At 38.4% G+C, this 23,969-nt stretch overlaps 1 protein-coding gene across 13 annotated transcripts in view; it reads right to left on the bottom strand.

Annotated features, from left to right (window-relative positions):
- sun1 (Sad1 and UNC84 domain containing 1) overlaps window positions 1–20,797 on the bottom strand; it is a 38,038-nt gene extending 17,241 nt beyond the window's left edge. For 5 of the 13 annotated variants that reach the window (XM_037792241.1, XM_037792248.1, XM_037792247.1 and 2 more), the window contains exons 1-2: window positions 12,649–12,860; window positions 12,107–12,207 (exon numbers count right to left, since the gene is read on the bottom strand). In XM_037792241.1, the coding sequence (XP_037648169.1) occupies window positions 12,107–12,207; window positions 12,649–12,660 (113 nt within the window). In that variant the 5' untranslated portion in view covers window positions 12,661–12,860. Of the gene's footprint in view, window positions 1–9,148; window positions 9,286–10,435; window positions 10,480–12,106; window positions 12,208–12,648; window positions 12,861–15,509; window positions 15,800–17,079; window positions 17,187–20,610 lie in introns of those variants that run through there. The other 8 variants (XM_037792245.1, XM_037792244.1, XM_037792242.1 and 5 more) reach the window with 8 other exon arrangements.
- Between the last annotated feature and the right edge of the window lie 3,172 nt (window positions 20,798–23,969).

The following is a 23,969-nucleotide window of genomic DNA, read 5'->3' as shown; positions in this document are numbered from 1 at the left end:
GAGGATTACACCGAGAGCCAATTATGTGCTTTCGTCTTCGCTCTGCCTCCTGCCTCCAACTGGCTTTTCTCTGAACACATGACCCGGGCATGGCAGCACCTCTCCCTCTGAATCCCATTGGTCTGACTTTGACCAGAGCTAGCGTCTACTGTTAAACACTTGCCAAGGAGAATGACTGTAAGTACATGCTTGGACCAGAGCCCTTGTTTACATGTGCGTTTATGTGGAATATCGGCTTTTTCATTAAAAGCACAACACTACTTCTATTTGTTCCAACACTAGCAGACGAACATCTTTTCTGTTTAACACAACCCTCTCCTTATGTCTTTCTGTCCAACAAAAATAAATCTTTGAGAGGAAAGATTGTGTATTAAAGGTTTGTAAAATCACAAAAGTCACTACTACATTAAAAACGCACAAAACTGTCCAAACAGCACAACTCTTTGTGTACTCCTGTAACTCGAGTGTCTGAATATGTGTCCTTGTGTGACACACCCCTCTGTGGGGGTTTCCCAGTCACATAACTACAAAAAATAAAAATAAAAACATTTAAAAAAGGCAATGTGGAATGAAAACAGCACTTACATTAGTGCTACCTTCAGGAGTAAGTAACGCTAGCAATACCAACTCATGCTATTCCCAAATTGTATTATATTAACTAATAAACATACCAAGTTTTACTTCATGTGCATTGAAAATATCAAGCAAAATTGAGCTTTAACTTAGGGATGCGCCAAAATCACTGGATCGGATATCGAAGGAAAAAAAAAGTATAATCCGATCCATTTCCATCACATACCCTCTTCTATGTCGGCGTATGTGCCGGGGCTGTCCGGGGCTCAGCCCGGCACACACGCTCTTCTAAGTTGGCGTTGCCAGGTCATTTCGCCAGGGCTAAAGCCCCGAATGTTTTGAGTGTCGCCCCGACAGAAAACGTAATGTATGTGAATGTGCGATAATGTTTATTACAGAACCTACTGTCAACTTAAATGCAGCTCTCTAAACCAACTGTGTGTGCAAGGGTCTGACAGTCAGCGCTGAGTGACCCACTACAGCGGGAAGACAAGAGGAGAAATGGTGTTTGTTTTCTTCATGATTGTAGCTGTGGTGGTATGCTTTAACTGTTGCAAATATATCTGTATCACACTGTAGACCACGTATCTCTATATGTGCTGAATTGCCTGAGAGGGATAGTTACACACTGTCAATGATACCAGCACAAGAGGCCATGCAAGGACAGCTGAGCAGAGAGGTGAAGTAAAGTCACTGTGGCTTCCTGCAGTAGAGAACATGGGGACCCTGGGGGAGACACTCATGTGTACCTGATCACAGGTGGGCCGGATATCCACAGAACAATCAACTTTCCATCATGTCTACGTCACTGCTTGTCTGATTCAAATTTGACATTCAAATCATGGAAGCTAGCAGTGAGGCAGTGCTCTTTGAAGACAATAAAATTCATTCCAGTGGGCCAAATGACCAAATGAGTATTTCATAATAATATTTTATTAACAAATCTAATAAAGCTTGCTTCCAGGTAACATCCTGAGCCAACAAACAACTTCACTGTCTTTATGTGTATAAGAACAAGCAGGCAATGTAGTTTATCATACCAGATCATCAGGATTCATTGGTAATGTCACTAACTGAGTGCCTGTGGCGCTGGGCCAGGGCAGGGCAGGGTGTGTGTGTGAAAGAAAACAGACTTGTGTCTGTGTAGCCTACAGCCAGACACAATCATTAATGTAACCGTCTGCTCTACCTGGCAACCCATGGACACTGTAACATAGATCTTTATTAGAACAACACAATAGGGCTGGGACGATACACCTATCTCCTGATTCGATACTATCACGATATTTTAGTGCTGATTCGATATGTATGGCGATTTGTAAGTATTGCGATTTTTGTTAACTTTTTTAACACTAGACCATGGGAAAAAGTTGAATCATACACTTCTAGGGACTTTTACTTTGGAAAATATCTAAATTAATACAGTAAAAATGTTTAATTTTCAGTATGTATGTATACAGAGATGTCCTGAAGTCAAATATATCAGTCATTGTCAGGAATTATTTATTAATACTTTTCCCTCACAAATTAGTGTTATTTTCTTTTTAATTTATAAAGGGATAAGTAACGTGTTTTATACTTCTGGTGAATATAATCCAATCAATCTTATTTCCATATATGTATTTTGTATATAAAGTTCCCTTTGTAAACACCTTATTTTGAAAAGCAGACGTAGTCACACGTGTATACTTCCGCTAACTTCGCCAAGTCCTTCGCTAGCTCTCTCGTCAGCTCCGTTCTCTAAATACATCGATGGTCAGCTCCATCGGGGCCGTTTGAAAGCATTTAATATAAATATCAGTATATGGGTGCTCTACATTTGTAGCATTGGCCGATTTGACCACAGCACGTTACCGCAATACGATAACGTTTCCTCTCCATGACAGAGTTAGCATGCAGCTTTAGCCGTGATGTCTAGCTCTAGACTCAAATGAAGCAAATATATCAATTCTGGCATTAAAATAAATAAAAAATAATCACGATACATAGGTGAATCAATTATTTTTCCACCCCTAAAAATTAGAGTGTGCATCTCCCTGTTGGTGCTTCCGATCACGCCATCCTTAAACAAACTAAAACAATGTTTAACACTAAGCGACTGTTCAGATCCCAGCCTGTCTCAACAGAAGCTGTAAACAATGATTAATTAGTTTGCAAAACTCTTTTCAGTTGTTCTTCTGGGTATCCAAATTGATTTGTGTGCTGCTCTCTCTCTCTCTCCCAGGCGGCTCCCACGGCCCACATCAGTGATAAAAATAGAGACGGACTTTCAGAACTGAGTGAAGAAGACACAGATGAAGAGAGCGACATACAGTATAGAGAAAGAAGACACTTCCGTCCTGACTGGAATCTCTCCTTGCATAACACTAACGCTTTGATTCTCTTCCCACACTCAGTGGGCACAGCCGGCTTTCTTACAACACACAACTACAGAAAGCAGCAGATCAGATAGGATTCGATATTTTAGTAGCTTATGTTGTGCTATTTAGCACATATATTATGCACAGCGACATGAGCATGCAGGATGGGGTTCAAAGTTTGTGGGCATCAGAGGATAATAAAAAGATACACTATCATCATACATGACTCACAATAAATAGCCAAGCACTGAGATCCAGGCACACTTCATGACAAACTATCTGTTACATTAAAAGGCAGTGTCCGAAATTAACTTTTTGGTCAAAAACCAAGAAGACGACGGTCAAAAACCAAGAGGGCGATGGCCAAAAACCAAGAGGGCTATGGCCAAAAACCAAGAGGGCGACGGCCAAAAACCAAGAGGGCGAAGGTCAAAAACCAAGACGGCGACGGCCAAAAACCAAGAGGGCGAAGGTCAAAAACCAAAAGGGCTACAGTCAAGCATATTGTGTAAACGACTTCTCATGTTGTAAACACAAGCTCACGGGTTTCAACTGAAGGCACCATTAAATCCCGAGAATATGATCCACGTCTACCTTAAGAAAAATGTATATTACTTCAAGGTGCACATGCCCGATTGGAATGAGATCAGATTTTCCAGACAGCCTCAGATGGGGAGATTGGATATCAGCCATCCATCCAGGTGTAAACGCAACATGATGAATGTGTTTGTGTCGTTGAGAAAGTATCTGCCCTTGGGGTGGAAGCACCATTACTTCAGCATCTGCCCTTTACCGGCTCATCAGGATATCATACCCTGGAGACAACAAGAAACTCAAATTTTACTGCGGTGTGGGGTTCACAGCAGCTGCCAAAATTTCAAAACCGGCTCGTCGTCATTTCTTTCACATCCAACTTGAGAGCAACAAAAGAAAAAAAAAATCCTCCATGACAAAGAAAAAGTAACTTTAGTAACATCACGTCTTCTGGTGAGTTTGGTTTGCTGCCACTAAAAAAAGGGCCACCCACCCACCTTCTGCCTGCTTTGCATGGTGTATGCAAAACAGTGAGCTCCCATCACAAAGCACACAGAATGGACACAATGAGACATAACGTTTACATGCATAGACAATGATCTGGTACTTTACCATCGACAAAGCAGATTGCATTTGAACAGATCAATGACATTTGGACTCAAAGAAGCATTTCTCGAGCAAATACGGATTAGCTGAAAGATGTTTGGATCGTAACATTTAGGGCTGCAACTAACTGCATAATACTACAGATACTAATCCGCAGACTATTTTGTAAATATTGGTGATAAATCGAATTAATTGTTTGGTTAATAAAAGTCCTTTACAATTTCCTAAGACCCAAGGTGATGTCTTCAAATTGCTTGTTTTATCTGACCAACGGTCTAAAAACATTGATTTCATAACTGAATAAATGTTTACCAAACACAAAAACAAATGCAACAGTCAATTTCTTCTCTTTGCTAAACTTCCAAAGGGTACAAAACACCGTCAAAACAAAATAGAAATAAGATCATCTTTCTGCTAATTCTGCCAACAACAAACATAGAAACTGATCTTATAATAGGACCTAATCTGCAGTAGTGAGCCTAAATAGTAACACACACTTGCAAAACAATACCCTTAACCAAAAAAAACACTGTGGCTACCATTTGTGGTCTCACACACACACATATCTTAGAGATTATAGAAACCACGTGGGTTGTAAATCTCAACTTCAAAACCGCAAGTGTGGCTACAAAGTCCCTGTCAAGAGCTTGCCAGAAAGCCCATACCTTCACACGCACAAGAAAACTGAAACGTTTTTACAAGACGAGAGGGGCTTGTTGTTCCCAATGAAACTCTTAGGAGCAAAATCTGCCAGTCAAAGTTACTGAAAAACATCCCTTAGATAGTCGTTGGTGTGCTGCATGGTGAGACTACTCAGAAATTCTTCTCCTACCGTGTGACAGATTAAAAGATTAATACAACAAAATGTTATGCAGCCAGGAGTCAGATCTTTTAAATCAGATGTATGACACTTTCACCAATGAGTCTGTAACTGCCATCTCATAAAACGTTGTTCGGTTGGCTCTATAATCCGATCTCAACTACAAAAATTTGTTTTTCTCCCTCCTCTCTGACACACAGCACAGAATGTGGTATGGGAAGCACAAGCAGAGAGTCTAAATCTTCATGGGTTAGATCGCTGCCAACGACAAATAATTTTAGAGACTTGGGATGCTGTAATTTAGCTTAAGTAAACAGAGTATTCTGTCACCCATTCCCAGCAATTCATGTACAATCTCCTCCCTGCTACACTATGGGACCATGCTGTGTTTACTGAAATTATACTGCACTCATTATTTCCTCCTGAAATTCAGCTGCGAAAGAAATCTGGGGAAAATACCGAAATCAGAGCACAAACATAGCACACTCTGCCTTCCTGTTTCCTCAAACTGTTACAGAAAGTCTCTTCCCCTGAGGTGCTGAGGCCTATATTTACCAGAGACCAGAAACTGGGAGCAAATAGCCATCGAATTTCCATCCAACTATCTCTGGGTGGGTAGGATTTGGCAGTGTGATTAGGATCGCTGCAGCCCACCCTCACTTCGCCTCCCACAGAAGCCACGTTCCCTTCAGCCCCCCTCTCTCTCTATCTGTGGTGTCCTTCGCTCGCCACGTTATAGCACTATAGTGTGCCGTTTCATGTTGCCGTGGTTGCCATGGAGACCCCTCCAAACAGCTCCCTGGCTCAAGCCAGACTGTGATCAGCAGCGGAGGCTGGATATGTTAGCATTTCCAATGGACAGATGCTGTAACACAAACGAACACAACTCAGCCTGGCTGATAAGGAAACAGAAACGCTTTTGACGTCTAAAACACCTCCATTTTTTGTGGTTTATTAATCATATAAATAATTAGTAATAATAATAATAATAATTAGTAATACTTTTAATATGGTGTAAAGTAATATGTATATGAAATTATTTAATTTGTAATAATGTCTTCTTTTTTTTTTTAAATAAACAAAAGTGGTGTTTGGACCCATAAAATGCTTCATACATTTTATTAAATAATATTATTTAGTAATTATTTTCTATGTCGAGCTGGGTAATAACTAGGCCTGACCTAAATGATTCAAAGCTTTTTGAATGTTTTGTTTTTTAATATAAGTATGTAATAATAATAATGTATAAATCCCAAATAGCCCATGAAATAAGGAATAATCCCACAATTATTCATTATTCATATTCAACATTAATTATTATTAGTTATTCTCAGACGGATATCGCTGTTTGTTGTATGTAGAGGTGCGTGTGCGTACAGCAGTTAGGCAGCGCCACTGTACCGGACACTGAAACAAGGCCACGCCGCAAAGCTTCGAATACCTTTGATTATTTCTCACCAAAGATTCGGGACGGCCCTAGTGATAACACTGTGTATATATTTATCAAGCAAAACAAATTTTAACATGAATCCAAAATTTCACTAATGCGACTTAAAAATGCGCGTAGATGCAGAAACACCCATCTGCTTTTGAGATGCGGCGTGTGAACGGTCCCTTAAGCATGCAAGGAGACACACGCTCGGCTTCTAAAATGTGTCAGGGCTCTGTTCATCGGAGTAGTGACAGTTAAAGCAGGTTATAGAAATCTGTCTGTGTTGGAGTAACTATATGGCACAGGTTGACTCCAGCTGCTGGCATTTGCTTGGCTCTTGAGCAGTGGTGCATGTCCTGGAATACACTCAGACCAGATGTCAGAACAACTGTGACAGCAGCAGTGTGAACAACGCCTGTCCAACTGGCATCCCTGAACCTTGTGTTGCAGAGTGTGACTTGCATTTACAAATGTGAAGCACCAACTGTGTTTTATATGCTCTCTCAGATCAAATTGATTTAAAAAATAAATAAATAATACTTTAAATTAGGGCTGTCAAAGTTAATGCGATAATGCTTCAACACAAATTTGTTTAAATCACCATCACTAATTTCTTTAATGCATTAACGCAACGGGCGTGAAGCTAGAGTGAATATACTGGCATCATATGCAACTAGAAAAAAACTAAAGAATCCACTGGCACCAACAATGTTATACTAGCTTGTCGCGAAGGAGGTTAAAGAGCATGCTAAACTTGCACTAAATTTTGTAGAGGAAAAACTGGCATGGCCATTTTCAAAGGGGTCCCTTGACCTCTGACCTCAAGATATGTGAATGAAAATGGGTTCTATGGGTACCCACGAGTCTCCCCTTTACATACATGCCCACTTTATGATAATCATATGCAGTTTGGTGCAAGTCATAGTCAAGTCAGCACACTGACACTCTGACAGCTGGTGTTGCCTGTTGGCCTTGAGTTTGCCATGTTATGATTTTAATAGATTGACAGCCCTACTTTAAATTAATAGTCTTAATAAAATTGCCTTTTCAGACAGTTTTTCTGTTTTCAACATTTACACAGATCTTTGAGGGACGGGAGGTTGAGTTTCCACCTCTTATCTCTCATACGATTTTTCTCATCTGCTGCTGCTGTTCCCAGACAGCCACATACACAATCAGATGACTCCATCACTGCTGTTGCTGCTGCTTACTGTCACAGTTCAGCTATCACTAATGGGGGGAAAAACACTCCAGCCAGAGGCCCCACTGACCCACTTCCACCATCATAAAATATGAAAGGTCTGTGTGAGTCCATACACAGCACACATGGCTGCTTTCAGTGAGGATATGGGCACAGTCAGTCTGTCTTTTGAAGAGGTGAAACAGCTCGATGCTGAACTACAGAGTGTAAAGCACCACTGTACCACTTTACAGCCGGAACGCAAATCACAAAGCTTTATCGATGCAGTACTTCTCTAAAATTGTAGCTTTGTGTGTGTAAAATTCCCCCCCTCTAGAAAGCTGTATATTATTTCAAGGAAAAAATAAAAGTACTGTCAAAATAAAGACAACTGCCTCAGAAATATTACCTGTTTTAAAAAGGAAGGGATAACATTTTCAGAGTTTTAGATCCAAAGGTTCCATTGCATAAAAATACTACATTATTTGAACCCTCTGAGACCCACAATAGACCTGTTTTAGTCTTTTTTAGGGGGTTACAGGTGGTTTTTAGGGGGGGATAGCAGGTCAACAATAGATGTCACATAGAAGTGGTGTACATCATCTGAAAGCTGGGAACCTGAAGATGAATTTGAGATGCTTAATAAGATGATTAATAATCCCTCGAAAATACCACATTAAGTCACCAAGACCTTGAGTAACACCATAGAAAAAGCCAAAACATTTGACATTTGGAGATTTCTGCAAGAATGGCATTATTATTGTCAATCTAACTAGGAAAGCCGTCCATCCTCTGAATGCTCTAGGTCTCTAGTTTGTGGTTGTAAAGTTTCATGAGGCTGTGATTATCCTAGAGGTCACCACAGGTCATTTTATACAGTGAGGTCAAATTTTAAAAAATGGGCTCACTACAATGAAATGGCTACTATGGGGACTAACATCACACATGAATTCAAGAAAAGACAGAAAAGATCTTCTCAAATTAAAGGCTTGCTAAATTTATCTGTATTATCTAAAAGACATGTAAATTGAAAGTTGGCTTCAAGACGTAGTTTTTTTTAAATCCCGGTGCACAATAAAACATGCTCATGTCTTCTATATGACACAGATACTGATCAAACAACAAGATCATATTCTCTCTAACTGAAATTACTGAATCAGTCCAGTAAAGAGGAGAGTGAGAGCAACTGTGAGGAAGAGAGAGAGCACAGAAACCTAAATCTATTAGTGGTTCCCTCCCTGTATTTACAATATTAATTAAATCAACAGAAGGTTGGTGGTCCAAGTTGTAGGCTAATGGTCTCTCCCTGGTATGTGGATGGAAATAGCACGCGATTGGCTGGCCTCCTCTCCCTCTTTCTTCTTGGACCATTCAATGGTACAAAACTTGTCGCTGCCCTTTTGAGTTTTGACAACAGATGGGCCAACGGTTTCTGTCACCTGACTCCGTCCGTCTCTGCACTGGTCTCTTGTATTCACTTTAGGCCACACACACATACAGACACGCTCTAAAGTCTGAACACAATCCGCCGTCAGACTGATGGGTTCATATTTCTGAACTTTGAACAAGCAGCAAATTACAGCATTTATCATCTAGCTGTTCTGTTATTTACTTAGAGGCTGAGATAAAGAAACGTAACTAACCGCTATCGAGGTTGTTTCTCGAGAGAATCATTTGTCGCCGCTCCGCTGCAGTACACACAGGCTAATAAAGACCACAGATCTTTCAACTAGCTAGTCAAGAAGCATAAACTATTAGTCTAATCCTGGGATCAGGGCCAGGGTTGTGACTGAGGTTCATTAATAGCTTCTCAGCTGACTGTTTTCAAAGGAACGCGATTAGCTTGTTACCGCCTTCACGTCTACCTGGAAGATTCCAGAAGGGTGTCAAACAAGCTTTTGTACATTCACCTTGCTTTGCCTCAATCCACAGTGTGACTCATAAGACTAGTTTTCACATTAGTGGAATGCAGTTTGTGTGCGACAAAGTTGACCAGAAATCATGAAGATGTTAAGTTTGCCATTTGTTTTGCCATTTATGTCATGATAAAACATCAGCAGCATACCGGCTATTCTACATCTCAACACGAAAACCCCCAACAGGCAAATTCCCATTGTGCTTCAACGCCATTCCCACAACCTATAAAAATATAAGATAATAATACATATATAATACAACTGTTACATGCTGTGTTTCCACTCAATTATCAAGAAAATTTTAAGCAAACATTTGAAATGTCGCAAAAATGAAATGCAAATTAGCCTCTTAAGCCCTAGGGTGCTGGAAGGTGTGGTTCTCCTAGACAGATATATAAAATACATCAAGAATAGCTTCAGAACTACCAGGTCTATATGCATGATCTTGGTCTCTATGGATAGGTAGGACCTCAAAGAATTCATCCACAGTGTAAGTAACATTGTGACTGGTTCTATGCCTGAGTAAATTGTGATGAACCAAAGGAAAAATGTACATTTTTATCTTTGCCTAAAATGTTTTCTAGATTAGACAGTGGATAACACCATTATAGCAACGATGCCATGCACAGAAATGCCACTGAATTCATTCAGCAACTCCTTGACTACAACTGTGCCATACAGCTTTTTTAATGTGATACTTAAAAATGCGCATAAAAATGTGTGAATGTGTGACATATAATTACACCTTAAAGAGACTGCGGTCTGAACTTGTTCAGCTGGACTGGAAGGAGTACTGTAGGCCTGCTGACTGTAGTTTTCACAATGTGCTCTGCATTTCTACAAGACACTGCTGTAGATCTAATGAGAGGTCTTTGTTCACACTGGATTTTTTCACAAGACAGTTTCACTCCCTCATTTAAATGATGGAATCTCCCAAAGGTCATGCAATAACTCTTCATTCCCTAAAGTCAGAAAGTGAAGGCAGGGTGATATTTCACTTCCTGGCATACACACCCTTTCTCTGTTCTGAGAACTGCCAACATCAACGGTGACAGTACTGAAGATAACAGCATTCCTCCACATGCACAGACCTTCCCGGTGAGGTGTCTGTCGACCACACCTACAGTATGAGCTGTGATGAGGAGCCCAAGAAACAATGCATGGATGAGGAGCACGATGGGAGAGGTTACAGGAGTGGTATGTATGGTGTAACCCAAACTGACTGTGCTGCCTTTAACTTCTCAAAAGCTGAAAATAGTTGGCAGTTGGCACCTTGAATCTACTTTATAGTAAAAGTATGTATGGAGAAATCTAGGGTACATGCTCTGTTTTTACCCTCTTCAAGGCGCCCCAATTCTCCACTAAGCATACAAACACACACACCAACTGAATCATGAGGCTGAGTCATCAAAACCACAGGATTTTTCTTTTTAGAAAAAAAAAAAAAGGCTGACTTACAAAACCTCTGCAAGTTAAAAAAAGAGAATGTAATCAAAAGTAAATACTAAGGCTGTCAAAGTTAACGCAAATTTGTTTTAACTCCACTAATTTCTTTAAAGCAGTAACACAATCGATTTTCTGGAGGTTGTTTTGGATGTCAGTTTTAAAGCTAGAGTGAAGATACTGGCATCATATGAAACTAGAAAACCTAAGGAATTCATCGGTACCAATCATGCCTAAATCGTGCCTAGATTGTGCCTAAATAGTGCTCCAAACTTAAATTTTGGTGAGGAAAACCTGTCATGGCAATTTTCAAAGGGGTCCCTTGACCTCTGACCTCAAGATATGTGAATGAAAATGGGTTCTATGGGTACCCACGAGTCTCCCCTTTACAGACATGCCCACTTTATGATAATCACATGCAGTTTGGGGCAAGTCATAGTCAAGTCAGCACACTGACACACTGACAGCTGTTGTTGCCTGTTGGGCTGCAGTTTGCCATGTTATGACTTGAGCATATTTTTTATGCTAAATGCAGTATCTGTGAGGGTTTCTGGACAATATTTGTCATTGTTTTGTGTTGCTAATTGATTTCCAATAACAAATATATACATACATTTACATAAAACAAGCATATTTGTCCACTCCCAAGTTGATAAGAGTATTAAATACTTGACAAATCTCCCTTTAAGGTACAATTTGGATTGATAAAAAATGTGTGATTAATCGCGATTAAATATTTTAAGCTATTGACAGCCCTAGTTTTAACATGTCATGCTGCATTTGTAACCAATATCCACCTGGGAAACAGGGCCCGACTATCAAAGCAAGCTGCTTCCCAAAAACAACATAGAGTTGGCTCACTGCTCTTAACAGAAAACCAGCACCAGCAGTGAAAGTAACACAACCTTTGGTATAATTTGACAGCCTAGAAACCGTTCATTATATTACACTGACATATGACATAAGTAAACTGACAACAGTTATTATAATAGCATTAAGGTTGACAGCCCTCAATGGCATACTCTGACCAGAGACCAGATCAAATGGAGTATGGAGTAGCTGCTGGTTGACACTACACACGCAAAGCCTTGATTAAAATGCAACAGCAGGAGTCTCAAGGACAATTTAGCTCCATTCTGAGTTCATTCTCGGAGCTACCCAGAGTCACAAATGACAGGCAGGGTGTAACTGAAATGTTTGATGCTGCAGCCAGCATACTGCAGCACAGCACTGAGGTCTCACCTGAGAGAGTAGGTATAGCCGGTGTTCTCCGGAGCACACTGTGGCGGCGTATATGTGTGCAGTTGGGAAAAATCCATGTTCATTCTTCTTTGTTTAGACTGCTAGAATCAGGACGCAAAGGACAGGACTCTTTAAGCCAGAGCTTACATGGTGGAGGGGGATAACAACAAGCACAAACTAACTACCATACATGCTCACAAAAAGAACACATGCATTGCCTTGTTCAGCCTGTCTCCTGCAGACAAATGAGTTCTGCTAATGAGCTCAAGTTCTGTGTGATTGTATTTTTTTTTAAATCTGATTCAAAGCCGCATCTACACATTAAATACAAACAGCACTGGTAAATTCCCTGCCTCTTCCCAAATCAATTCTAGCGCTATTCCCTGGGCTGCTCTCCAAGAAAACACAACCACCGGTTACTGCTACGCTGTAAAGGCATGTCAGAAAGCCCAGCAGGGCCTTAATGAGCTGCTGGACATTCCTTTTCCTCAGGAACACAACAACGCTACTGTGGCTCTGACAGTGGACGAGAGTTGGCCGACCTCTTCCTGCATGTTGGCTCTGGCTGGTGGTTGACGGAACCGTAATGGTAATGAATGACTTGTCTCTTCTCCTCCGGTCGGCAACTGACGGGAAAGGCTGGTGGAGACAGCACAGAGAGAACGGCGATCCTCACTCTCGTCCTGTTGTATTAAGTAGACTCCTCACCAGGACAGCTACTCCTACAGTGCCTGCTTGGGTAAGCTCCACACGGAGAACGAGCAGTATTATGAAACCAAGGAAAACAGCAAGGGGTGGGGCTGAGTTTTAGGCAATGGGCGGGAAACAAACTGCTCTGAGGGTTGAGCTTCAAATAGGGAAACTTGCATTATGGGAACAAGCTGTGCAAATACTGTTACCATAATACACTCAGCTGCCAGTTTATTAGGTGCACATGGCTAAAACAAATGCAGTCTAATATAGTAGCAGGCATGCAATAAATCCTACCTTCATTAAGGTGATATGTTTTGTTGAAACTTTTTTTTGAGAGGTGTTGATTTAAGGTCGTTTTGGAGGCTGTTGATGCACCGATTTATCGGATGATTTTCGCCTCGTTGCCTGCAATCGGCCTATCGGCAAATAAGATGGAATTCACCGATCGCAGTGGCTGATGTTTATGTGTTGTGTTCATTTTGTGCCGGCTAAATGTTGTGTTGTTAGCTGCTAATTTAATTACATTTAATTTATGTTTCTGTTTTGTTGGGCTATAAAAGTACTGCAAAACAAATTCCTCTCATGGAGTAGGTGGTGAAGCAGTTATTTATCATATGAAAGAAGGTTATACTAAAGCTTGTTTCGTAAATTTTTATAATTTAATTTGTGCTCATTCAAGACATTAATGAAGGACCGAGTGAGTGAAGAGTGAAGATAATGCAGTTATTTTTTTCATAATGAAGATGTCTATGTTTCCATGAAACAGAATAAACAACAACAAAACATCGGTATTGGCTCATCATTTTGATATCGGTGCATCCCTAGAGGCTGTAGTTTGTGCTGCTGTTGAACTGTATTGCGTTATACAGAGAGGTGTTTCTATTATTTTATTCCCCCCATTTATAATCAGTCAGCTTGGGCTACAGCAGTGGTTCTTAATGTAGGGATCAGGCCCCTTCAAAAGGTCATAAGATAAATCTGAGGGGTCGTGAGATGATTAATGGGAGAAGCAAGAACAAATTTGGGTTACTTTTTCAGACTTTTCTTTATTCTTTGTGAAATAATTTGAGTTAACAGTTATTTAAAATGTGGGGAAATATCTCTTTGGTGGAAATGCAAACCACTCATCCGGAAATTAGCACCAGCCACCAGCCAAATGCTGGTAAAATATGCAAGTGGCTGCTAGATTTGCATCACTCACCAGCCCCCCCCAAAAAAGACTAATCTATTGAGTGGCAGGTGAACAAGAAAGTTAATTTCACTGGTCCCCAGCCAAAAAAAGATGGGAACCACTGGGCTAAATGATAGAGACACCCCTCTGTATAATGCAATAAAATTCATCAGCATCAAACTACATCCTCCAAAATGATTAGAAAGTTGTATCAACACCTCTCTAAAACAATTTAAACAAAAACTGAACTTCATGAGGGTAGGATTTATTGCAGGACTGTTGTACTAGTCTGCACTCTGCATTAGTTTCAGCCAGGTGTACCATAACAAACTGTCAGCCAAAACTGCATAGCATTATGTAGTCAGCTATGAAAAGGTAAAACTTACTGATCTTGCCGGGTTATATAAAGGTTTAACCATTGCTCTATAAAACATAAATACAATAACAGTGTCTGACTGTTTTGATTTAGCATTTCAGGTCATAACAAGCTCGACCATGCTTCATACTGCTCTATCCATGTGGTTTAAACTTCCTCATATATCCTGAGCAAGAAGGGAACTCCTACTACAAATTCTGACAATGCAAAAAACGTGAGCGGCAAATAAAACACATGGCTTTTTCCTAAAATGTTCCACCAAAGTCTCAACCCGTAATCTTAATCATGTTTCCAATCGGCCTCCAAGTCTCCCAAGCCGGATAAACAGAAACAAATATCCAAAAGCCAAGGGGACTACATTAATTCAGCCGGGATTAGGTTGAGTTTGACTTGTCTGGTGCAGTGAATCATGAATGTGGGCACTCACAAATCAAATACCAGCCGGCTCCTACAGTGCATCAACTACTGAACAACTGAAAATAAGGATTCTTAATAAAAAGCAATGTATATTCTGCAGCTTATAGAAATATAACACTATTTAATCATTGAGCTCATAAATCAGGAGACAGGTTCAACAATAACAGAGCATGCATTCATCCCACAAACACACACAACTACAGTGTAAACATGCTGCACGGTGACACCTCTCCCATAGTGATGGATGTTTGTTTTGCTGGCTCCTTTACGCAAAACCACCTGCGACAGAAGAGGGCAAACTACATAGTCCTGTGAACCAGTCAAAACAGGGTTTCACACTGACCAAGTGTAATAATAACTGCACATAGTGTCCGGCCAAATGACATATAAGCCCCGTTACATGCTCACATTGCCCAGTGCTAAATTTAGTCTGCATGTATTTTAGACAAACGCAGTCACTCGTGAAAGCACCGACTTACAGGCTTGAGCAAAGATTCCCATTTCTTATTATATCCTACAGGTTCATTGCACATTTCAGTCTACACATGTAGAATACTATTAATGAAGAATAATGTCTGATAATGTCGCAGATGTGCAAAAATCACCCAATAACATAAGGCCTGAGATGGGTAATAAAGGAGCTCAGCAAGGACAACACCAATTAGGATAAAAAACACATTCACACCAGATATCTGCAGCTGCATTAACGCATATAGGATGTTATTTATAGTAGCTTGTCAACTTGCCCGCGTGGTTAGAGTCCATGTATGTTATTATTCTTTTAGAGCGTAAATCCAAAGCAAAAGAAAAAGATCCACACGTTTCTGTCACGGAAGATGCGCAAACTTCCGCCCGCATCCCGACGCACGGAGACCCAAAGATGATTTATTACTGCGCACTCTCGGATCCTAAATTTTGGTTTTCTGGTTGAAAGAGAAAAACAAAAGTTTGCTGGTAGCTTGAGAGTGTTATGCTGGTGCACAACAAGCAGAATTCCAAAATGGCTTCCCGGGCGTAACAAAGCCAGAAGGATCTCTGCCGAGCTGGTCCTCCCACTGCCGGGCCTCTATTGTCGGACGAGGCGCACACTTTGAATCTATTGGAGGAAAGCAGAGCTGCTGCAGCGGCAACGGCGTGCAGAGGACCGCTGCTGGAGCTCCGTGCAGTCAGAGGATCACACGCTATCACACACTATTGTTAATGTTGACGGTGACACTGAACCCCTGAAGGAGTTTCAACTGTTTCAGCTGAAACTGAAGGCCCCACATATACCACAGCTATACCCACCAAAACAACGTGAAACACATGTCTGACATCATCAATGATCGATGATATATAGCCTACTAATAACATTATTATGATGATGATGATGATGATTATTATTATTAAATATTATAATAATTAGTATTATTATTATTATTAAATATCATTATTATTATAATTAGTAGTACTATTCATTATTATTATTATGATTAATATGGTGATGATGATTAGTATTATTATTAAATATTATAATAATTAGTAGTTGTATTAAATATTAGAATTATTATTAATAGTAGTAGTGATAATTATTATTATTAGTAGTAGTAGTAAATATTATTATTATTAGTAGTAATAGTATTAAATATTATCATTATTATTATTAGTAGTAGTAGTAGTATTACATATTATATTATTATTATTGCCTGGTATATGTACTTAATTAGTTGACACACAGCTCACCAAAGTTCATCCAATGAAAACAAGCATTTGTTTTGAATGCCCCAATAACATTATTTTTTTAATTATTATTATTAGCTTGGTTATTATTATAAGCATTATCATAACAGTTATTATTATTAGCATTAGCATTAGCATAATAATAATTATTATTATTGCTATAATTATTATTATTATTATTATTAGTAGTAGTAGTAGTATTAAATATTATATTATTATTATTGCCTGGTATATGTACTTAATTAGTTGACACACAGATCACCAAAGTTCATCCAATGAAAACAAGGGAACATTTGTTCTTCCGAGGTGCCATCACCTTCACTAAAGGGTGTCAAAAAGAAATCAAATTGTCCATTTTCTACTGCATTATTTTCATTAAGAGTGAAGCATAATTACTATTGCTAGAGAAAGACAGAAGACCTGTAGTGACTATAAGTCCTATACTTTTAGCTGCTACCAAGTATGCAAGTTCCAATACTTTATAACATGGAGTTTATTTACTAATCACGTCCATCCGTGTCCGTCACTTCTTCTAATGCATTTTAATCTTGGTTGAGACACAATGTCATTTGATACACACAAAACCCCAAAACTCACACGACAATCAATAGAGCACAAAACACAGGCCACGATCTCCTCAGAGCACGGTTCGTTTTTTCCTTATCAGCAGAACCTGTGATCACTGGCATGAGGCCTATATTACCTGAGGCCAGTCTCTGCTTACACCGTACACCCCCCTAGTGCTTGGAGGCACATTACACCTAACACAAATAAAATACCACAAATAATACATGGCTCCTACAAGACCATGCATGTCTCAGCACACTCACATAAAACAGAACGAATTCTGAAAATGTATTTTACATCAAAATGTCTGGTGTGAATCCAAGACGAAGCCTTGAGAAAGTGTAAAAGTACACAGATAACCACACATTATCTTGTGTGCATAAGATCTTGAGACATTGTAGGTATGTAACACTCTGAAAGGTCTAATGTTGCATAGTGAGTACTTTTATGTTTGACACTTTAAGTGCCTGGTAGTAGTTATGTACTTTTAGAAGTAGAATTTCAAATGCAGGACTTTTACTGACCTCTTTCAATTGAAGCGGCACATTTTCCACAGAGATATTAAAACATTATTGGCGTCTTATAAATCTGAATCCTTTAACTGAACTGATGAGAGCAAATAAGGTCCTAGGCGAGGCGCCATCTGCTGGACAGCAGTCTGCACACTTTATTTAGATGGACTTTGGATCCAACGTGACTGAGACTTTGCAGAAGGCGGGCTATCCCTCTGCCAAAGATTAAACAACACACCCTGTTACAGCCAAGATAAGCCCTCTTTAGAAAACCTTTCGTTTAGTATCCCTCATGCAAGTTTGTTTCAGATGGAAAAAGTATTCAGATCCTTTACTTAAATAAAAGTACCAATTCAACTCTATCACAAATAAAACTGCATTTAAAGTCCTACTTAAAGTAAAAGAAGTTCAAAAGGGATCATGCCCCTCCTCAATAGGCCTTTTCACAGTAGATATTTGGACTTGTCATAGCAGGAAAGCACAGACGTTACAAATAACATTAACAATGGCTCTGTTGTATGTGTGTGTTCTAGTGTTCTAGTCATCATTAGTTACATCATAATCACATGCAGTTTGGGGCAAAAAGCCTGCAGTTTTTTGTTCGCCTATATACTAAAATGGTGTATTTGAATATTTCTGCATACTGGGGTCCCTAAACAGTCTTAGAATGACATAAATTAGGTATCACTGTAAAGCTGAGACTCTTGTGGATCCAATGAGCCCAAATGTAAATTAATGTGTGATGAAGTTAGTCCTCATAGTAGCCATTTCATTGTGGTGAGACCATTTTTTGAAACTTGACCTCATTGCATAAAATGACCTGTGGTGACCTCTAGGATAATCACAGCCTCATGAAACTTTGCAGCCACAAGCTAGAGACCTAGAGCATTCAGAGGATGGATGGCTTTCCTAGCAAGATTGACAATAAGAGGGTTTCTGAGCAGTTTCTACAACAGAAGTGCTCGCCATCCAATCGCCGAGAAATGCAATTCTTGCAGAAATCTCCAAATGTAAAAAGTTTTTGAAAACAAATCACAGCATGGCTTTTTCTATGGTGTTGCTCAAGGTCTCTGTGTCTTAATGTGGTAATTTATTGTGGTAACAGTCTCTTCTGCACTATATTCCCTTTTTTAATAGTCCTGTATCACAGCTGTTACCCTGCACTATATTCAGTTTTAGTAGTTTTCTTCATCTCCTTGTGTTTTTATACCTGGTATATTTTTTTATACTTTGTACTTTGCACTGCTAATTTTTTTACTGCCTTTTTACTAACATGTTTTACACTATGGAACTGTGATGCTGGAAACTTGAATTTCTCTCGGGATCAATAAAATTACTATCTATCTATCTATCTATCTATCTAATTTGGAGGGATTATTGATATTTTTTATCAATTCTCCAGTGATATAAAACTTGTTAAATTTAGCAACAAACCTGTGTAACAAATGGTATCAACCCAAAAATTTCTGCAACAATTTAGGAGACATAATAGAACATGAGAATGACCATCGCATACTTCTATCAATATGTTCTATGCTCTAATACACTTTCAACTGATTAATTAATTTATTCCGTCCTGCAGCTGTTAGACTCCACAACCAGCACTGCTCCCAGTAGACCACATACACACCAAAAATCTGACAAGAACTGCACTTTACTGTACACCAACTGTCTATCAGTACTACTCAGGTGTAATTCTCACTGTGCAATGTCATTTTCCACTTGTGCAATTTTGTTAATAGTCTGTTTATTGTCAATACTGTATATACTGCTCCTATTTTTATACTTCCTTCTATTAAATGGTTCATATTTGGTTACACTTTGTTTAGCTCTTTTTTTACTGTGTTAGCTGATGGATCTTATTTTTTGCACTATCCCTTTGCTGCTGTGCACTGCAAATTTCCCCACTGCCTGACTAATAAAGGAATATCTTATCTTATTAATTAATCTTTATCTATTATTAATGATTAGAACAACTTGACTAGAGCAACTTGACTCATTTAATTGCTGTCTTGTAATTGCTTTTTCGCATGTTGTCCATGTATCTGTTTTTATGTTTTTTATTTTTTCCCACTCATAATGTTGTTTGGTTATGATTACCCAGAAATCATTATAGATATTTAAATCAATATCTTCCTCACAAACACTAACCATACACTTCCACGCAACACACACAAACACACTTATCTTGTTTGATATATTTACTGTATTGTTATTGTTGTTATTATATATATATCTTGTCCTAATTGTTTGTTATCACTATTATGTAGTCATATTATTACTTTATATTAATCTTGTCTCTAGGTGGAGGCTTCAGATAAGCCCAGTGGATTTTTTGCCTCTTCCTGCACTGTATATTATTAATTTATTTATTTGTTGTTATGTTGTATAGTCTTAAATTGTGCAAAACAAATAAACAAACACACACAGTGCTGAGCTGCAAATTAACCTAAAGGTTCCCAGCTTTCAGATGATGTGCACCACTTCTATGTGACATCTACTGTTGACTATTTATCTACCCTTGAACATCCCCTGTCCCCCTATAACTCCTATAACTCTAAACAAAAACAGGCTGGAATGGTAAGAGTTTAAAGCAAAACAAGCCAGTAACGGTAGCAACTGCCAAACAACAAAGCTCTCCCATGGATACTCTGCCTTTACTGGAGTAAAGTTCAAGGAAATATAGTGTAGCCTTAGTTTAAATGTGACTTATTGAAAGGCAGCAGTTCAATAAATCTTTCCAGTATTGCAGTGGTGCGTTCAATGACCCCATAGACAGTCTGACCACACAGAAATTAGCTTAATTTAGCCCCTTTGTACTGTACTTGTCAGTGGTCAAGAAACAAACAATAACAGTCAGTTTCTTTATGTTCAAGTGCTTATCAATAAAACCTTTGCAGATACAAACACGTTGTTCCCAAAAAACACACAGAACCACAGAGACAAAACAGTTAAAGATGCTACTAGCATAAAAGTTGTATCCTCTCCTGACAGTTGGGATTAGCACATGTGGAATAAATTAACATAATTATCAACACAGACTACTCACATGTTGCCTCCGACGCTGCTGAATGTCAAATGTGTTTATCCTGAAGTGAGTTACATCCAGCTGGTTATTTGCTTCTCAGAGCGGTTGTACATAAACTCCCTCTGGAAGGAGAGAAGGGAGAAGAGAGGAGACCTTCTCGTCGTCTTTATTCTAACGTTCGCCTCTTTTCCCGCACACATGGTCACACTTTCCGTTGAGACAGGGGCGTCACGTGCGTCACTCCTTATATGGTCAAAATGACCATATATGGGATGGGTCAAAACGCCTCGATGCTGGTTTTAGATATGAAACAGCTCCGCCTAGTGGACGCTGACAAGAACAACAACCAACACTGAATTAAATTTAAAAATTAATAACTACTTCTACTGCTGCTACTACTGCTACTGCTGCTACTGCTAGTCTACTACTACTACCATTTTATATTATATTATATTATATTATATTATATTATTATATTAGTTTTAACTGTGTACGTTGAATATGGAAAAATGACAATAAAGTTGAACTTGAACTTGAACTTATATTATATTATATTACATATATATATATATATATATATATATAGTCTGTTTATTGTCAATACTGTATATATTGCTCCTATTTTTTTATACTTCCTTCTATTTAAATGGTTCATATTTTGTTACATTTTGTTTAGCTCTTTTTTACTGTTGATGCTGGATTTATTTATTAATTCATTAATTCTTTTATTTATCTATTTATTTATAATCTTTATTTATTATCTATAAAATTTATATTTTTATTATATATATATATATATACATTTATTATTCCTAAATTCATCTTGTGAATACTACTAATACTACTACTACTACTACTATTATTATTATTATTTTTTCTATTATTATTATTATTATTATTATTATTATTATTATATTTCTATTATTATTATTATATTTCTATTATTATTATTATTATTATTATTATTATTATTATTATTATTATTATTATTATTATTATTATAATAATAATAATAATAATAATAATAATAACTTAATTGCTCCAGAAGAGTGTCCTGGAACTCTAATAGGTGTTTTTTAAAATAATAATTATATATATATATATATATATATATATATATATATATATATATAATTTGCTCTATAATAATAACAAAACAAACAATTTATTACCCCCCTTATCAAGAAGAAGAAGAACAAGAAGAAGAAGAAGAAGAAGACGATATTAAACAGTTTCCTAACTTGTTTCTCATATGAATCCTGGCAAAGAAAATGTTTTAGGAAAATTAATATATGAATGATGTTGATTCTCACAGTTGGCTCAAAGTACCTCTATGTATCTGTGCAGGGACTCTCCAAAAATAAGGAATTGCTTGATTCTACTGTTAAACTCAAACAAAGATTATTTGTAACTCTGTTCATTAAGTTCATAACTAAGCATATCCCAGTGCTAGAAAAAAAAAATATGGCAGCCAATAATGGGCAGTTCTTACTTTACTAACTAAATTATTACTTTTACCTTTTTGCACAAGAATCCTTTCAGTATCCAGTACATTGGCAAAATGTGTATTTTGAATTGACAGTACTTTGAGACCCCTTTTCAAAAACCAGGCACAACTCAAGTCTGTGAGCAGTCAGAGAAAACCGGAAAAACTGGACACCTGTCATCTGTGGAATGATGGTGAGGTGATACCATTGTCCTTAAGATCACATGACCCCATTATGTGAAAGGGATGAGGATTTAGCCTGAGAGCAGTTGTCTGCTCTGACGTGTCTTTCCTAAAGTATCTAGAGAGCTGTTAGTTGTGTGTGTTTAGAATCACTCACAATGAAAATCTTTATTTTTCTAATGTGTATGTGCCAGCTTCTTCCTGTGCAGCCTGGAGACATGGAGCGCTGTAAGTAAATTAAACACTATGATAGCAGGCTATTTGTAGTTTGTCTATAGCCTTGGTTTCTGTTGACTCTTTGTCTTTTTAACAGACGCCGATTGTGAGAGTTGCCTAACAACAGCACGAGGTATGGTGGATTCAGCTTGCCCTATAGTGCAAAAAACAATGGTTTAAAATGATACACACTGAATTATCACTGCCACTTGTTTTGACTATTTTCTTTAAGATATAGAAAGTAAATAAAAGCATATGCATACTGCCCTCCAGAGATTGAGAAAGCCCTGAAGGAAGCCCCAGCTGAGAGCAGACAGACAGTAGTTGAAAACCTCATCAGCGGGGCTGTGTGTGACAAACTGCGGTCCTACAGTCATGACAACATCTCTAAGGACAAAATAACATCCTCCTGCATGCACTTGTTAGGTAAGATCAGGAGGAAATAATGGATTTGCATATTTTTACTTACGCATACTTAAATAATAATGTATTTTTGAATCCCCATCCAGAGTCTCATTATGACCAGTTCCATGTGGCTTTGTTGAATAAAGAACCAAAGCATCTGGATATAGTCCTGTGTTATGAGCAGTCCATGGCATGTGTAGGGGTGAAACGCCAGTCTTTTGAGGTAGGCCAAACGTGTAAACATTAATGTTAATAAGACTAAATTGCTGAGAACTAATATTGTTTGACTTTGTCTGACAGAGTTCCAAAACTACCTTCTCAGAAAGTGCCATTGAAGCTCTACTTCGGGACAACAAGGAACACGTGCGCATTGCTCAGCCTGTACATCCGGATTCACCTGGGCACTCTGAGTTGTGAAAACAGCAGTGTCATTTTGCTTCCAGCTGAATGTGTGATGGCTTGATGTCATGATGCTGTGCTTTTGAGTGTCAGTATAATAAAGACGTCATTGAAAAATATTGTCTGCATTGTATTGTATTGTATATACGTATATATTTGCCCACTCCCATGTTGATAAGAGTATTAAATACTTCTCTTTATGTCCCTTTAAGATACATTTTGAATATGTAAAGGGAGATTTGTATTTAATACTAAAAAATATGCTTGTTTTATGCAAATGTATGTATATATTTGTTATTGGAAATCAATAACAATATAAAACAATGACAGATATTGTCCAGAAACCCTCACAGGTACTGCATTTAGCACAAAAAGTATGCTCACATGATAACATGGCAAACTGCAGCCCAACAGGCAACAACAGCTGTCAGTGTGTCAGTGTGCTGACTTGACTATGACTTGCCCCAAAACTGCATGTGATTATCATAAAGTGGGCATGTCTGTAAAGGGGAGACTCGTGGGTACCCATAGAACCCATTTTCATTCACATATCTTGAGGTCAGAGGTCAAGGGACCCCTTTGAAAATAGCCATACCGGTTTGTTTTTTTTAGCGAAAGTTTGGAGCGTTATTTTGCCTCCTTCGTGACAAGCTAGTATGTCATGATTCCTCAGGTTTTCTAGTGTCATATG

Source organism: Sebastes umbrosus, chromosome 14 (genome assembly GCF_015220745.1).
Source record: "Sebastes umbrosus isolate fSebUmb1 chromosome 14, fSebUmb1.pri, whole genome shotgun sequence".
Lineage (NCBI taxonomy): Eukaryota > Metazoa > Chordata > Actinopteri > Perciformes > Sebastidae > Sebastes > Sebastes umbrosus.
Note: the sequence above shows the minus strand (reverse complement) of the source record. Positions and strands in the feature narration are given on the sequence as shown.